The 18,543-nt window shown below is 36.7% G+C and overlaps 2 protein-coding genes and 1 pseudogene across 2 annotated transcripts; 2 read left to right on the forward strand and 1 right to left on the reverse strand.

The window, feature by feature from the left end:
• Positions 1–1,639: 1,639 nt before the first annotated feature.
• On the forward strand, positions 1,640–3,259 carry LOC113315448. The gene is made up of 3 exons (XM_026563724.1): positions 1,640–2,153; positions 2,265–2,462; positions 2,649–3,259. Exons 1-3 carry the CDS (start codon positions 1,640–1,642, stop codon positions 3,257–3,259), a joined length of 1,323 nt encoding a protein of 440 aa, XP_026419509.1.
• A 9,675-nt stretch (positions 3,260–12,934) lies between these two features.
• Positions 12,935–14,916, forward strand: LOC113318271 (annotated as a pseudogene).
• Positions 14,878–18,268, reverse strand: LOC113318270. Its single transcript, XM_026566420.1, has 9 exons — positions 17,747–18,268; positions 17,317–17,397; positions 16,719–17,219; positions 16,468–16,603; positions 16,205–16,370; positions 15,901–16,029; positions 15,596–15,790; positions 15,360–15,482; positions 14,878–15,267 (listed from the first exon to the last, which is right to left on the reverse strand). Exons 1-9 carry the CDS (start codon positions 17,910–17,912, stop codon positions 15,160–15,162), a joined length of 1,605 nt encoding a protein of 534 aa, XP_026422205.1. The 5' UTR covers positions 17,913–18,268; the 3' UTR covers positions 14,878–15,159.
• Between the last annotated feature and the right edge of the window lie 275 nt (positions 18,269–18,543).

Genomic DNA, 18,543 nt, shown 5'->3' on the forward strand with positions numbered 1-18,543 from the left:
CAACTGTTGAATCGAAGTTTCATCTAATAGCATCGAACGGTAAATTTCAATTGAAATAATTTTGATTTGGTTTTTGTCCAATTGAAGTTTCTCTATCGATTTTGAAGTAATTTTTAGTTGTTGATGATTTTTTATGAATTTGAAGATTAATCTTTGTTAATTTTTTATTTTAGTTGTTGATTTGGAATATCCAGGGTTTAGTTGATTATGTGACATTATTTGGGTTTGTCTCGAATCATGTTTTCTAGGGTTTAGTAATCTTATTTTCAATGCAATATACACAGATGCAAACCAATTTTGGGTTTAGGTTATTATTAGGATTTCTCCTTTACGTTACACAACCACAGAGATGTTATTGAAAGACCTAGAGATGTTATTGTGAGCAATTGGAATCAAAAATACCTTACACAACCACAAATTATGCATGCAGTTGTTGATGCTTATGTTACTTTCAATATTGGTGATGAACTCTGGATTGATTGATTGGTTCTTGTTTTTTTGGGTATTTACTGATGATAACTTGGTTGAGTGTTAGAGGCTTAAGGGAAATAGAACTTTGCTAGTAAGTACATAGTAACTTGCTGAAGGAGAAAGTATTATATGGAACTGTTTAGAGTAGTACTCGTAGTCGTAGAAGTACATAGTAATTTATGACAGCTTCTTTGGTGGTACATTGTGCCAAAATGGTACTTTGATGGTACACAGATGCAAACCATTTTTGGTTTTAGTTAATTTATAGGGAATTGTACACAGATGTTCGTTTATTCGTGATGAGCAAATCTGGATTCCAGGGAGGAGAACATCTGCGTTAGGAGATGTTGCTGTAGCGAGATTATAATGGTTGTTGAGAGAGTGGAATAGATGTTGGAGTATGGGTTGTATGAATGCAGTTGGTGGTCACATTGTATGCTTGTAACTGCTGCTTATTTGTTTACATATTATTTTTGTCTTTGTTTATTGTCAATTGAATACATCCAGATTCATTTATATTTGTTTTATATATTCCTTGTAGATGGATCGTCATTTTCTCTGTGTGGTTATCCGGGGTACCGATGCGTGTCCATACCAAGTTACTACGAAGTCAACAGTTGATGAGTTGAAGGCGCATGTCTGTTCTTATTGGAATATCATTTTACCAGACTCAATTCAGTTTGTATTTGACTATGAGTGGAGAAGCAATGTTGTTGACAGTGATGTGAAGCTTTGTTATTTCTTGTCATTGTGTATTGTTAACCAGTTGTCTTTCTTGGAGCTTCGTTTATTTGAACGTGTTCCTCTTTGTGCTCCTGATTTTGTTCGTGAACCTACTACGAGCGAGTTTAGTTTAGCACCAGACCCTAGCAGAGCTCAGTTGGTTAATCCTTGTCATCTTCCGAGCAGCAGTAGAATGAGCGAGTTTCGTTTAGCACCAGACCCTAGCAGATCTCAGTTGGTTAATCCTTGTCATCTTCCGAGCAGCAGTAGAATGAGCGAGTTTCCTTTAGCACCAGACCCTAACAGAGCTCAGTTGGTTAATCCTTGTCATCTTCCGAGCAACAGTAGAATGAGCGAGTTTCGTTTAGCACCTGACCCTAGCAGAGCTCAGTTGGTTAATCCTTGTCATCTTCCGAGCAGCAATAAAGTTACTCCTACACCTACAATGACGGAGTTTCTTTTAGCTCAGTCACCTTTTCCTTCCTCTCAAGAGATTGTTTCTTCTCAAGATATCCCCATGTCTCAAGAACGTACATACAATGGAAAGTTGGCAATTAAAAGATCTTGCAAGGCGGCTGAATGGGAGTTTATTATAAAAGGTGTTGGTCAATATTTTTATGGAGGACCAGATGAAGCTCGTCTTGTTGTTGAGAAATATAACCATTTTTTTGGTCGCAGGGTGAGAGTCGTCAAGAGCAATCCAGAACGATATACGGTCGAATGTTATTACAAGGAGAAATTGGAATGCGACTGGATGTTCCATGCAGCTCCCAAGACTTCAAATGTGAAGGGTCACTTATTCCTCAAGGCCTATGATGGGGAACATAAATGTTGTGCTGGTTATAGTGATGGAACAAAGGCTGATCCGGTTACGCGCGAACTTATCAAGAGTTTGATATTTGAGCAGATTGAACAGAATCCCAACAAGAAATCCATGGATATTGTTAGAGAACTCAAAAGTGATTATGGGTTGGAAGTGAGCTAGGCGCATGCCGGGAAAGAATTATGTTTCAAGGAATTGTACGGCGAGGACATTAAATCATACACTGACTTGAGATGGTGGTGTGAAGCCGTGAAGAAACACGATCCAGGTAGTAGGGCTGATTTAGTTGTTGAAGGTGGCGAGTTTAAGAGTTTGTTCTTAGCCTTCGATGCTTGCATCTCTGGTTTCGAATATTGTCGCCCGGTACTGTTCTTGGATGCAACTTTCCTAACTGGAAAATTTAGGGGTTGTCTTATGGCGGCTATCGGGAAGAATGCGAATAATGGTACGTCTTCTTTTATTTTTGATGTCATAATTTTTTTTTTTATGTCAGATTATCACTGGATGAAACCGGTTTCATCCTTAACTAGTGAAGTCAGACTAGAGAATGAAACTAGTTTCATTCTGTATAATAGCAGTTTCAGTCAGTTTGATATGATTTTTTCTTTTTGTGTTTGTTTTGTTTCTGTAGGATTATTTACTCTGGCATATGGTATCGTATCAGCTGAAACTGTTGAGAATTGGCATTGGTTCTTGAAGAAACTAGAATCTATCTTGGGTCCTCGTGTACTAACTTTTATTTCGGATCGCCATGAGGGTTTGATCCAAGGGATTCGTGATGTTTTCCCAACTTTCTATCATGCTTGGTGTTACCAGCATTTGAAGAATAATGTCCGCAGTAAGACCAATAAGAAAAAGGGAGAGCATTGTGCTGCGATGGGTTTGTTCAAAGAATGTTTCTATTTATCGACTCATGAAGGCTTTGATCAGGGTATGCAAAAGTTGAAGGATATGGGATGTGATGGTCTTCACAAATTCTTGAGTGAGATTCCAGTGGAATGTTGGTCCAATGCACATTGTCTGGGTTGTCGTTACGACGACATGTGTTCAAACATTGCAGAGTCCTTTAACTCTTGGATCAAGGAAGCAAAAGGTATGCCTATTGCAACACTTGTTAACTGGATCAGACTTAAAATTATGGAACAGATGAGTACAAGGAAGAGGAAGGGGGCGACGTATAAAGGATTCATTTGTCCCAGGCTAGAGAAAAAAGTGTTGGCTTCCATTCGTGCTGGTGTCTAGTGGAGAATAACCAAGTCTGGTGACATGGAGTGGGAAGTTTTTGATGGAAAGCACACGCATGCTGTTAATATTGTGAAGTTTCAGTGCAGCTGTAGGGTTTGGTTTACTGAGCAGTTCCCTTGTGATCACGCTATTGCGTGTATGCATTCAAATAACATCAATGTTTACGAGTACATTAATCTGTATTTCAGCATTGCTAGCTTCCGTGCTTCGTATGATCGTCCTATCAAGCCCATTCCTGATTACGACAAGCCTATTGATGTTGCTACTGTAGATCTCGTGAACCCACCAACTGTCGTAGGAAAAAAACATGGTAGGCCGAAGAAGAAGCGGATTCCTAACACAGGTAGTGCAAGTTTCAAGAGACCAATTATGTGCGGTAACTGCCATACTCAGGCACATCATAACAAGACGACGTGTCCTCATCCTCCTGCAAAAAAGCAACGTTAAGTACCTGCTTAAGAACATCTCCAGCCTTCATTTCTTCTGTGCAGCTTTTTACCATGATATCTTTTATTATCTTTTTACCATGATATCTTCATTAGTTTATTATTCTCTGCAGCCTCTTGTTGCACATTTAAGATTCATTTACCTTGAATTATATTTTCAAAACTAGTATTTACCTTGGATTGTTTCTTTTGTTCATAAAAATATATCTTATGGAATTATTTTTTCAAGTATTTCTCTTCATTTTTATAGTATATATCTTTTAGTCTTATGTTGATTGTTTAATTGTACATTCCCTTCAGTTTCACTGTAAAATTTGAATGTTTGCGAAGATTCAAATTTAATTGTACAGGATGTAACCAGTTTCATCCTACCTATTCTGGAAAAAATGAGATTTTTGGCCAGCAGAAAAAACTATTTTTTGTCAACCTGCACACTCTGAAAACAGTTTTTATACAGGCTTTGATGTAACCAGTTTCATCCAAGCCTGGTTACAATCTGACAAAAAAATTGAAGTTTTATACAGGCTAGGATGTAACCAGTTTCATCCAAGCCTGGTTACATTTTCAACCTGCAAATTTAATCATTTCTGGCTAACATATTCAAACACAACCATCATGAAATTGAAGTATAGGCATTTTTCAGTAAAAGAGTTCATATTTTAATCAAGACGAATCCACGGATCACAACTGTATGCGAAGACATAGTTCAACAAAAAAAAAGTACTACCAAATGAACTACATTAATAAAAAATTTCTAAACAACCTAAACACATCAAACTTTCCAGCAACTATTCTCATCAGTTAGGATTTCATATGCCAGATTGATTCGTCTTGTGCCCATCTCCTCTCCAATAGTATCTTTGCCTTCAAAGGAGTAACCGTCTGTCATTGCCCATTCCATGTAGTAGGTAACATACATCATCGAATCATCACTGCAAGACAAATGAATATGTAATGTCAGTTTAACGGTCTGGAAAAAAAAATGTAATGTCGGTTCAAACTTCGTTTCAGTTTGTATGTTATAATCTCAGTTCAAAGAGTTAACGACCTACCTTTAGCACTGTTGTGGACAATCTGATTTAACGACGACATCAATGTCATCCATACTAGTACTTTGAATTTGAACTTGAAAGAGATGATTTATTCTTTCCGCCATCATTTGAGCTTCTTTTAAATAGTTTGAAGAACCTAGGCGAGAATTGTAGTGTGTCCAAGTTCTTCCATGGATGTCAAGGTGAAGCAATGTGAAATGTTTTTTTTAATTCAACATTGGGATGAACAAGTGTTGTGTTTCGACATCAATCTTTTGCAGTTCAGCATTTATCATTTTTGCAGCGTCCAACTCATCTCCCGCAATGACATCAGCCTGAATACAAATTTGAATCAAAACCAGTTAATCCATATTTTTTAAATGGATGAAACTCAATTGCATCCTGTCATTAATGCTAGATGAAAACCAGTTTCTGCAGGTATCATATGAAACCCAGTTACATCCTGTATATAATAGCTAGATGAAACTCAGTTTTATCCTACACTAGTAAGAGAATTATATTTCAAGCAACAGATGCAAGCCAGGTACATCCTACACTAACTTAAAAGTTATATGAAAACAAATTGCAGACATAAGTTCATTCATTTTAAAATGTAGTATTCAAAATGTTTACCCATGCAAGCGCGCTGAGAAAGATTGACTTGGAGTATCCTTTGGTATCACCGCCATATTGAAACAATTGTCTCCGTTTTTCGATTTTAAACTCCAAAATAGTGTTCACTTATGGCTGATTGAAAACAAGTTGCTGGATGTGTTCTCCACTGATACATACACCTCCATTGGACTTCCAAACGCAGTCGCTGCATTTAAACAAGTTCATATAATTTGGTATAAACTTAGCAGTACTTTTACAGAAATAAGAAAAGTAGAATGAAAAAAAAAAAAAAAAAAGAATGCGGATACGTACCTTACTTTTCCAGTTATAAAGTACTCTTTTATTAACTTCTCTTCAGCTTGTCTTATTCCGCTCATCAAGTAATTTTTCCACAGCTTGTTGTTCCTTGTTAACTTCCTCAACTTATCGTCCTTCTGCTTCTTCTCTGCACGCCCATCATCATCTGATACAAACTTGTTATTTCTAGACCTTTTATATACGTTCTTCACTCTATTCTCAAAGGATCCAATAACTGCCAGAGGTTCTGCTGCGACAATTTCTTTTTGGTTGATTTCTGATGCAGGAAATGGTGCTAGAGGTTCTGCTCTAGGAACTGGTGTTACAGGTTCTGCTTCGGGAATATTGTCAGCTTCCTCCACAGGTTTGTTCATCTCTTGATTGATGTCGTCTTTAGGAACATCCTCCTCCACAGGTTTATTCATCTCTTGAGTGATGTTAAGGTTGAAATAGTCTTCAGGTGTGGTGTAAAGAACAATCTATTGAGAGGAAGCTTGTTGAGTTCCCGGTTGAGGCTTGAGTTGCGCTTTCAAGGCTTCCACTTCACTTTGCAAGTCTGAGATTGTCTTATCTTTTGCTTCAGACTCAGCCTCCTTTGCTTCCAACTCTGTATTCCTTGCTTCCAACTCGTCATTCAAGTGACGGATAATCTTGTCCTTCTCAGCTAGTTCATTCTTCAACTTGGAAACATCATCTTCATCTGTGTTTTCTTCTTCATCACCAAACAAGCAAAGTTGTTTCTCCTCTTGACTCCACCTACCAACAAAGTCAACAACCTGCAAATACATAAAATTTATCATAACACATGATGTAACTGGTTTCATCTTATCATAACACATGATGAAACTTGGTAGATAATGTGTTTCATCATTTTATAACATAAGATGTAACTGGTTTCATCCAGTTATAATAGGGGATAGAATTTTAAAAATGAATCTAAACAACATCAACACAAGATGTAACTGGATTCATCCAGTTATAATAACAACAATATTTTTACCTCACTGCTTGAAAAAGTTTCAAGCTTCCCCTCAATTTCGCAAGATACTTTATACAAGTCCCATCTTGCAAACCTTGGCCATGAATCACTGTTGTCTTTCCTTTTAATGCCTTTCATTTGCTCAAAAATACATAACTGCAAAAACAAAAATATATTCAAAAGATAATATATGAGATGTTACTCACTTCATGATACATTTAACGTAAGAAAAAAATATATTCAAAAGATAGAAGACGATACTCACCAGCAAATAGAAGCTGCAACCATTGATAGAGTATGGTGTTTCGTATACAACTTTAACACTTTGCATTAAATGCTCGTGAATGAGATCGGGCCAAGATACTTTGTTAATGGTGTCGATTGACTGTAGGCAGTTCAAATACTTGTAGTGGACATACATACCTCCAGTGTTTATGAAGAATACTGTACAGAACATGAACAGCAACAAAAGTTTCGCCAAGTCTTCTTTTGTTCCTTCTTCATTCATAGCAGTATGTATTCCTTCGACAATGTATTTCTTATCCAACTTGTCCCCAGTATTCTTCTCTTTCCTTTTCTTCTCTTTGGCTCCAGCCTTCTTCTTTTTCATCTTTCTTTTTCTCCTCTTCACCCTTCTCTTTGGCTCAAGAAAGTACTTTTTGTAAAATTCAGAAGTTTTCAAAATTGGGTCTTCCTTTGGTCCATAAAGTTTCTTATCTTGTTCACTCATACGTATTCTCTGCATTTTGAAAATAACAGCAAGATGATTTGCATCCGTCTTGAAAACTTGATCACCAATCTTGAATGCGAACTCTTTCGGGTCAAAATTTCTTATGATGAACTCTAATTCCCTTGGAGCTTTGCTACATTCAGCCTTGCCCACCTTACCTTGTTTGATCGCCTCAATAAAGTTCCAGAATTTAGTCTTCCTTAACACAGTCTCTTGTGCTTCAGTAAATACCAATTTTTCCAGCACTTCAACTGTCGGTTTCAGGTTTGATCGGAACGTTTTCTTCCCTTCATTTTTCTCTAACTTGTATTCATCCATTTCGGCATCCACATCATCCTTTGTGCTTGATTCCACACCCACGTTCACATCATGCTTATTCTTGGTTCTTCTTTCAGCACCATCACTCTTCTCACTCTTCTTGTTACTGCTTCCTGCAACAATTTGGATGAAACCAGTTAACTCATAAGTTAACTCTGTGGATGAAACTCAATTACATCCTATCTTTAATGCTAGATGAAAACCAGTTTCTGTAAGTTTCAGATGAAACACAGTTACATCATAAATATTAGAGCTAGATGAAACCAAGTTTCTGCAGGTATCAAATGAAACCCGCTTACATCCTATATATTATACATGTTAACATGGTATGAAGAAACAAAGAAAAGGAGTTTACGCTTATATCTACGTTGTTATTAGTCCCATAATCACACCAAAATATGCAAACCATAACACCTATATGGTCATTGAGTTTATAAAGCAAATGAAAATCATAAAACAGTGTAGCTGGAATGACTTGTTACAAATATACTTATCGTTTAGAGGCAGTACCTATGGCAAAGTACACTATATAAGAATCCACATCATTGCAAGGCCATAGACACTCAATCACATTCCAAGTCCAAGCAGCACATATAATAAAGTAATCATGTACTCATTTGTGCACTACAACAAAAGCATTTACGAATGATTTAACAGAATTAAACACATGCAACCGTTCTGTGCACTCTCAGATGGGATCCATGATATTTAAAAAGTTACATCCTAACTTTAAAAAGTTGAGGCCATGTTGATTGAATCTGAGTAGAAAAATCCTATGTTATTGCTAGATGACAATAAGTTACATCCTAACTTTAAAAAGTTGCATGATATTTCCAACAAAAGTAGCAAAATCCTGCAGGTTTAAACCTGGATGAAACTGTTTTCATCTAGTCTTAATCTGTTGAAACAACATACACTGCAAACTAAACCTGAATGAAATCAGTTTCATCATAGTGTAAACCTGCTAAAACAGTTGATATAACCATATTTAAACCAACTTCAGACACCCAGATGAAAACCAAATTCAGCCAATTTCACTTCAACCAATTTAACATAGAAAACACTTAAATAACCAGATGCAAACCAATTTCATCTAAAAAATACTCTCTGAAATGAAAATAAAACAACCATTTCACTGAAATGAAAATTAAAACAACCAATTCAACAATTTAATCATGCAATTCTGAAATTAAGCACAAAACAAGGTTAGGGTTTGAAAACTTACGAGTTCTAGGAGACATTCTGTGAATCGGTTGAAACCTTAAATCTTCCAATACACTGAAATGATTGAAACCCTAATTCTCATAACCCTCTCTTGTAGTGTTGATGGTGTTTTATAGACGGCGGATGAAACCAATTTCTGGTAGTGTTGATAGTGGTGAACCAGTTGATGAAATTGATTTCTGTTAGTGATGATTGTTAGTAAACAGTGGAGGAAAAAGATTTTCTGGTAGTGAAGATTGTTAGGAGACGGTGGATGAAACTAGCTTCTGGTGTGGGGGAGACGCTGGAGGAGTTTGGTGGTTTCAAAACTCAAAGAGTTTTTGAGAAGATGAAGATGAACGATGGTTCTGGGTTTTGTTGAAGACAGAGGAGAACTTGAGGTGGTTTTGATGAAGAGAGAAGGAGAACGTGGTGGGAGAACGGTTACAAAAGGGTAGTAACGTCTCTCCACGTTAAAAGATTCTTTTGGTCATTTGACCCAGGCTAAATCCTAACTATCCATTTGGCCCAGAAAACTTGCAATTTTGGCTATATAGCCCATTTTCTGTTTTTTTTTTTTTTTTTCTTGAAAATGGCAGGATATTATGTACCCCTGTAATACATTTTGCAAGTAAAAAACTAGTGTCTAGCCCTTGGTGCAGCAATATCCGAATGTATTTATATTGGTTAACAAGGTTGTCTCTGGAGTTCCCGGTCTAATGGAGTGCAAATCCCCTCTATTTCACAATCTCCGACATTTGGAGCTGGAAATGTATTTTACCGGACGTTGCGTGCAAACATTGACTTGGTTGCTCGGGACCTCTCCTACTGTGGAAACTCTTTTTATTACATCAGAGGAGGTAACAAAATTCCAACTTCTATTTTGTTTGATATCTGTCTATGTATAATAAACCTCCCTTGTAGAAATGCTTCACAAATCATCCAGTTACGGAGTTCGCTCTTGTTTTACTATTATTTTCAATAATGTTGAATGCAGTCCAATGATGAGGAAGACGAGGAAGCGTGTTCACTAGTGCCCTGCCATTTTCCTCACCTAAGGGTCATAAAGATCAGACAGTTTAGAGGATCTGACAAGGAGATCGAGTTACTGGTATTTGTTTTGAAGCATGCTGCAGTTTTGGAAGAGATAGAATTATTTTGCTGCGATAATGAAAACTTAGTAACATTAGTGAGTTTATCTGCTCGAGAAGAGATACCTAGGAAGTTAAAAGCAATTCCAAGAGTTTCTTCAAGTTTGAAAATCATATTTCGTAATTGAACTTTTTAACTTGTTAGTTCAAGGATACTTTTGAACCTTAGTGAAATCTCACTATATCTAGTTCTGTTCTTTAATGTGATTAGATTTGTGTCCGTGCTACGCAACGGGCATTTTTTCTTTTAATTTGGTGTGTGCGGAACTTTGACCACCCAGTGGCGATGTATTTTTAATTTATATTTTTATTTGGTGGGTTTTTCTCCGCCCCGTGGCGACGCATTTAGATTTACTTATTGAAAAGCTAAATGCGCAGATGGATTTATTCATGGCAGTGGCCTATAGATTTTCTCATGGCAACTATCTTCTTCTTCCTCCCTAAATTGTTTGGATTTGCACGTTTGGAATGAGTGGTCATACCGGCTTCCATGAGTTAGCTTCTGAAAATATATTCCATATGAAAACTGGTCATGATTTTTCTTTATCTAATGATAGATATTTTGACTTGAAACAATTTTGATTAAATAAAGGAATGAATCCGGTGATGCTTTCAAGTGGTTAGCTGGTAATCCAACAAAGAGACTTGACATGATTGTACAGTATTGGCACTTTTGCTCTTTTCTCGTCTTGTTTCTCCCCAATAATAGTTGTTCCTGTTATAGAGTTTTGTTACGTACCGACTGTAAATTTGGACTTCCACAAATGCTTCACCTTTAGCGTCTCTGAATAGACTTGGATTTTGGTATTTTGATTTGTTATTTCTCCATCTGAAGCCTGAACAACACATAATAATTGTAATGATTTGCTGGTCGTATTCATGGAGACCAACACCTTGTTACAAAGATAGTGTTGTGACTTGTGATGATTTGATGTATTTGAGTGTGCAAGTGATCGAGGAGTTGAGTCAGTGATGTTGTTGCTCGTGGTTTGTGGTGTTGTTGTTGTGACAGGATCGGGAAGTGGTGTTGGCTCGAGATGGACTGGTTGCCTAATATGATTTTGGAGTCCTAAAATGGTAGTCCAACGGAATTTTGATTTTGAAAAAAAAGAACAATGAAAAATAGCGCACCTCATATTGGTATACCAAAAATTCAATCTTTCTTGAAAAAACCTAAAACACGGGACTGTAGTCGATCAAAAAATCTAACGCAGTGATCAATACTTCGGATATGAACGGAAAAATCAACAGACAATCTGACGAAGTCTAATACATCTTCTTGGTATTAGAAATTGGACATCACAAATATACTTAGGGATACAGAGATATACGAAGAAACGTTCTATACGAAATTAGTTTCCGCATTAGGAAACCACATCATCAACGGGACTGTAACAATATCAGGAAACCCTATCCGACACTCAATAATATCAGCCAATGTACAGCGACGCAGTGGAATTCAGGCACGGCTCGATTAGTATTCCAAATCGATTTCACAGCAAAAAAATTCGCATCCAAAGCAACCCCCCATATCTCCTGATCATATATGGACTATGAATAAATTTTATCGTTAATCAATTGAAAAGATGGCTTCAAGATCATATTTCTTCTCTATTCTCTCTGCCAAACAATAATCCAGAATTCTTATAATGGCTTTATCAGCTATATTAACATACACTTCTTCCTTACGAGACGATGCCAACCAAATTGTAGTCGTACTTGCCGAACGCTTCATATATCTTATATATAGAGCGTGCACAAAGACACAGAAACACCGATTAATTTGGTATTATTTTCTGCGTAAAATTCCAAACATAAAAAGTCACGGTTTCTTTTTCTTTCTTTTTTTAATTAATTTCATCGTTTTTCTTTAAAACCAATCATACATTGTCGTATCCTCACCAGAACGCTCATTTCACAAAACTCAAAAACGGTTTATTTCGGCTAATAGGAAGGGATCATTCAGCGTGAGAGTTTTATTTGTCTAGGAAAAATATCTGTTTGTCAGCTTATAATATGAATAGCTTCATAATATCAATACATGCGGGTAATTATAACAGGAAATTACGACTCATAGTAATTCTAAGATTTAGTCGGGATTTTGGGTCGGGATCAATTGTCGATCAATTTAGCATTTTTCCAAGTGTGATGGACCCATTTACCACGCACATATTGATTTTCTTTCCACGTAAGATTATAGAGACCAAATTTCTCTGGGGTTTAATTATAAAAGGATGCATGTGTAGTGTACTTTGTTAGGTACCTATTCTTGAATTCTACTGTTAAAGGGCAAACACCTACGGTTACTCTTCGGATCTCCCCTTCCATTTCCCCAAGAAAGGTCAGTTATCCAAATGCTTTAAAGTCTCTAAACAACCCATACAGTTGGAAGTTATTCAAAGATTCTCCACGACACCCTTGGAATACAGGCCATGGAAGATAACATACATAAATGTGAAACCAACTTCAAATAATAATTGCCATGGATTAAATACATCAGAAAATGAAAACAAAACTGAAACATGTAATTGATTGTCCAACAGCCGAGTACAATGAGTTGATTCGATTTCGATAGTCTGGGAAGTATTTTGAAGTGATTCTTTTCTCAATGTCCAAGTAATAACAGATCATTTTGATGCTTTTACCTGTGCAAGAACGTTACCTATCATCTTAAGAAGACAGTTCTTTGCTTTTCTCTACCATACTGCAGGTACTTATACTGTAAAAGTAAAAAGTAAAGGAGCAAAGAAGAAAAAAAAAAGCAAAAGCTCAAAATCAAAATCATCATGAGCATCATCAACAAACATTCCTTCTTTTTAATAATTTAACAAACTTTCTCTCTTTTGATGGATACTACTTATAATAATCTTGCCCACTAACTTCTTTCTTTCAACACTCAAAAATGGTGATCAAAAAACTCGTATGGATCATTATCAGTGTCGTGTTCATTTTCATTACAGTGGCAGAGTGCAAGGGGAAGATGGGGTTATGTCACAAAAGAGATTTGTTGGGTCTGAATGGTTTCAAGGCTGCAATTCATCTTGATACTTCTGGCAGATTAGAAAAATGGGTCGGCCGCGATTGCTGCAAATGGGATGGTGTTTCTTGCAATAACAAGACTGGAAGAGTAACTGGAATTAATCTTCCTGGTTTGATGTCTAGTAGTGATTTCATCTTCCAGAGCAAAATGGAAGGGAATTTATCACCTTCAATTACACTTATCTCATATTTAGAAGTCATTGATCTTGGTGGGCTTATTGGTTTAACTGGAAACATCCCACCTTTGATCGGAAACCGTCTTTCGAATCTTCATAGGCTTTATCTGTATGGCAACAATCTCAGTGGTGCATTACCTGCAAGTATTGGTAAGCTCTCAAAACTAGAAGAACTTCAATTGCATGAGAACTCTTTATCTGGGTTACTTCCTTACAGTCTTGGAATGCTTCTAAACCTCAGTAGACTGCTTTTACACACAAATCAGTTTACGGGTTCAATCCCTGAATCTCTTACAAAATTATCAAATTTGCGAGGTTTGGATATACATGGGAATCGTCTGACAGGACGTATACCAGAGAATATAGGTGCATTGCAAGTTCTGAAAGAACTTGATATCTCAAACAATTTTCTTACAGGAAAACTACCTCAATCTTTGTCAAACTTAACTTCCATTTCAGTCCTGTACCTGGACACAAATTTACTTGAAGGAAATATAAACTTCCCAGCAAGTTCTCGTCAGATGACGTCGCTAAGTTTTCTCAGACTCCATGATAATCATCTACTTTCACTAATCTAGTGTCCCTTCAAAGATTTTCTCTAGCTAATAATATGCTTGAAGGAGAAATTCCTTCGAGTTTCGGAAAACTACTGTCAGTTACAGAGATTTATCTCAGTGGAAACAGGTTATCCGGTGGCATACCTAAATCGATTGGAAAACTGTCACTTCTTTTGCATCTAAGCATCTCTAACAACCCAATAGAAAGTCCATTGCCATCAGAAATTTCTTCCCTCAAAAATCTTCAAACACTTGATCTGTCGAACAATCATTTGAATCTGTTAACAGTTCCTAAATGGCTCGGAGGAATGCCTTCACTTTCTCGGATTTTCTTGGCTGGTTCTGGAATCAAAGGAGAAATCCCAGAGTTCCTACGAACAACTCCAAGTCCTATACTCGAGCTAGACTTATCAGCTAATCATCTAACCGGAAGCATACCAACATGGTTGGGAAGTCTCAGCATGCTCTACTCATTGAACCTCTCAAGGAATGCACTGGTGTCAACACTACCTGATTCATTCACAAAGTTGCAGGACTTGGGTGTGCTAGATCTTCACTCGAATCAGCTTTCTGGACCTGTTAGTAAGATCTTCAATATAGAAAGCAGGTTTGACGGTGGATCACTTTTATACATCGACCTTTCTACAAACAGTCTCAGGTGGCATCGAGGAAATGGCGATAGGAAAGCAAAAACAAATCAGCTACCTTAACTTATCTCATAATCATCTGACGGGCAGATTACCATCTTCAATTGGAAAATTAGAAGCCATGAAGATTTTGGGTGTGAGCTACAATGGGTTAGGCTTCAACTTGCCAGGGTCACTAGCTAATGTAAGTTCACTGGAGACACTGAAGCTTCAAGAAAACAAGTTTACAGGTGAAATACCAACAGGGTTCCTGAAGTTGAGAAACCTGAAGGAATTAGATATATCAGATAATCTTCTAGTTGGAAGAATACCTGTTGGCAAACCTATGAGTGATTTTCCAAAGAGTTCATATTCTGGAAATAAAGGGTTGTGTGGAAAGCCACTTTTTCCATGCAAGTTTTGAGTTCTAAGTTCTTCTAAGATTACTGTAATATTAGAATAGCCAAGTTTTCTTTGTTTTGGCCAGATGTTCATGTATACAATCAAAAAATTTACATGGAAGTTTTTTACATTCAAAATTGACATGGAATGCCGTATTACTTTTAAACCGAAAGATTTGGACACTGAATTATTTGGAATCGTTAGCAAATTGTTGGTTTAACCAAAAGAAGAAACTAACCAACCAACCAAGCAAGAAAAAAAAATTCAAAACCGGAAATTTTATTAAGAAAAGAATGTTTACACAACCTTCGTGTGACTTAGTTGCGTTCAAAAGGGCTCTTCATTCAAACCCAGTTGATGGTACTTCGTATGGTCGATCCCGTTCAGTCTTACACAACATAAAATCTGCTCTGGCAATTCTTCGGGCTTGTTTCCCTGATTCACCCAAATATTAACATGTTAAGATCCTCTGCAAACAAGCTAGGACAATAGTAGCTAAATATCTGGATGCAATATAAAATTTTTACCTGAATTGTGAGTCCAACATCCAGTATACATATCTTCAATTTATCTTGAAATGCTTGGAACCCTTTCCTAGAGATGTAACTGAATCTGTGCATATCAATATCAATCTCGAAGTAATTTTCTCCCTGTAAAACATTTCAAAGCAGGAATGTGTTAGATCCAATATATTATCAGAACAGATAATGTTTCAACTGATGATGAACCCTAGAGGAATGCAATTAGTCTGTTATCTACATACCAAGTAAAATTCATGCTGAGGCCGTGAAAGAACAGGTTTTTCATTGTATGCATGCATAAGCTTCCTTTCTGCTGCATTTAACTGAAGGTCGTCTACATTGGCCACGCGACCCAAGATTTTTACTCTCTCCCTGACGGGTAAAATGGTATCCACAGGAAAACCTCTGACCTTTTCGACTTCGTCATCTATTATCCTCTGCAATTAAAAAAAAATGGAGAACATTGATCTTGAATCATATTACTCAGAAAATAAAAAAAAAATGTTGCTTCTGCAAAGAAATTATTTAAACATTACGGCCATCGTACCCTGAGATTTTCTTGGAAATGAAGAGGAAGCTCTTTTGAGTAATTTTCGGAGAGCCTAAAATACAAAACAAAATTCATCCCTTCCCCGTCAGTTTCACCCTGAAAGATGGCAGCAGGATATAATGGAACCTGAAGAACCGCAGAAATATTAGTATGAGTAGTAGTACATAAATATCAACAGGATATGAGTGTAGACCAGGCAATCATTTACTTTCTCAACAGTAGCATATATGTGGCGCAAGATTAATTACATCACTGTTTAACCCTATTTTGACATGTAATAATTAAGAGTTTAGAAAAACACCTGAACATTTACAACAAGAAGAGGTGGGAGCTTTCCAGATGATGATTTCATAACTGGAAGTTGCACAAAGCGAGCAATATGATCAATTTTCCGAGGGGATAAGAAGACATCAACACCAATGGGATAATATGCTGCATATCCGGGAGCAAAATCTTTCTTTTTATCCCTGCATTAAAAATAAAAATTAAGATGACGATATCTCTGATAGTAGCTGGTCTGACTGATCACATGACTAGATAAAGAGTTTAACATTGTTCACTTGCCTAAGATAATTCTCTGTACGGACTTTGAAAGAATTAGGCTCGATAGCAGACCAACTATCGAACATTTTCTTCTCTATTGGGCAGCACGGAACTTGGTCGCCTGCTTTTGGTCTATGCAGAATTGTCTTTGTAGACACTGCAGCAAAACAAAAGGATGATAAGCCGAAAGTATACATCTTTCCTTCCAAGATAATGGAATAGAAATGCTCTAGTTATAACTTTACAAACAAATTATGGTGTTCGTTACTCACTTGATGTAGGATTAGAATGTCCTTCTTTCCATCTGAATGAATGTTTACTGGCTGTTTTCTTCCTTGCGCCAGGGGAAAGAGGATCCAAAGGTTTTCTCTTCTCAATTGAGGGGACGGTAGAGGCAAGACAGGGTAAGCAAACATGTGGAAGAATCCCGCAATTGTCAAGTACTTCCTTGTCCTTCTCTCCAGCATGCGTATCCCCAGAGTCACCAGAGTGCTCATCAGGGCAAATGGGAAGTTTACTATTTGGTAAAGTGACAGCAGAGTTTGGCTGCATATCAGCATCATTCGAATGTGACACCTTGCTGATTGATTTTCTAGAGACATCAAATAAATAATCCAATGCTGAATTTCCCGTTGATTGTTCCTTTAGTTTTGGTCGCAGGTCTGGAGAAGGTATAGATGGAACATTATCATGCTGATCTTCATGGTTGCCATTTCTCGTTGATGATAAACTAGACAAAGATGCCCTTCTGGAACCACTCGAAGACAAAAAATCTGTAGGGGAAAAAAACTAAATTGTCAATAAGATTAGCCCACCACAAAATAACTGCATATTCCAAAACCAAAAATGAAATACACCAATCCACTTTACCTTCCTGAACACTATGAAAATCCTCGTCGCAATCAGACTCAAACATAGCAATAGAATCGAACCATGCCTCTTCTGTATTTCCTGCCATACACACACCACATTCCCAAAATTAACCATTTAAGGAAGACAATCAAATAGGTAAATCAACAACATCTCCAATATCTAGTTTCATCCCCCAACAACAAATTTTGCTCAAAATTTTTCTAAAGAGTACTGAAATCACACAAACCCTAATAACCTCTCTATTAGGGTCAACTAAAACCCCCAAAAATTTCATCCAGTCTAAAAAACCCTTCATTTCCCTTCACTTATTAACAATCAGTAATCTATAAAATCAATGAAATTTCTGGGGCAACAAACAAAATGATCAATCAATCAATCAGAGAAAAGAAACTAAGATTTAACCATTAAAAATTGAATCTTTTCATACCTTGAAAAGTAGGGTTACTAATAGAATGATGATCAGGAACAGCAATAATTTTATTATGTTCGGATGAAACCCTTCTTCTTGTTCCTTTTCTTCTTTTCCTAGTCCACTTTGATGATCTTCTTTTAACTCTTATACATCCTTCTTGTGTGGATACACAACCCCCCATTGAATTTTTTCCCCCTTCCCCTCTCCAAAAAGAAAATTTCTTCTCCTCTCTAAACCATAAACATAATCAAAAGCTTGAACCCTGTTTTTGCTTTGTCTTTAATCTTCTTTTCTTTGATAATATCAACAAATAAAATAATTTAGAGAAAACAAGAATTTTTCAAACCTTATAAATTACTACAGAAACTGGTACTACTGTGTTTTACTTAAACCTCTGTGAAATTAAAATACGATGAATTCAGGGTTCCATACGCACACTACTTACGAGGGACTTACTCCTCTCTCTACTTCATAAATAGCTGAATTTGATGATTAATAATTAAAAAAATCAATCTTTTTTTTGGCCTAAAAAATCAAGGATTTTGGAGAATAAAGAAAAGAAAGTAGTTTTATAAGCACGGCAACTGAAAGTGGGGTATGTATGACGCGTGGGAGAATGTGACTGGTTAGTTGTGTGTATGCTGTTGGATTTGGTAGGAAACTGTGTTTTGTTTGCTTTTGTTTGTTTACTAAACCGAGTCGAACAAAAGATATCCCTAGTCACTTGCTTGAAACAGCATGATGCCGTATCGGCCTATTTGTATTTGTTGTGTTTGTACTTTGTATTTATATGTGCCTCCCACAGGGTGAGC

The sequence above is a fragment of the Papaver somniferum genome, chromosome 10, assembly GCF_003573695.1.
Source record: "Papaver somniferum cultivar HN1 chromosome 10, ASM357369v1, whole genome shotgun sequence".
NCBI classification, from domain to species: Eukaryota; Viridiplantae; Streptophyta; class Magnoliopsida; order Ranunculales; family Papaveraceae; genus Papaver; species Papaver somniferum.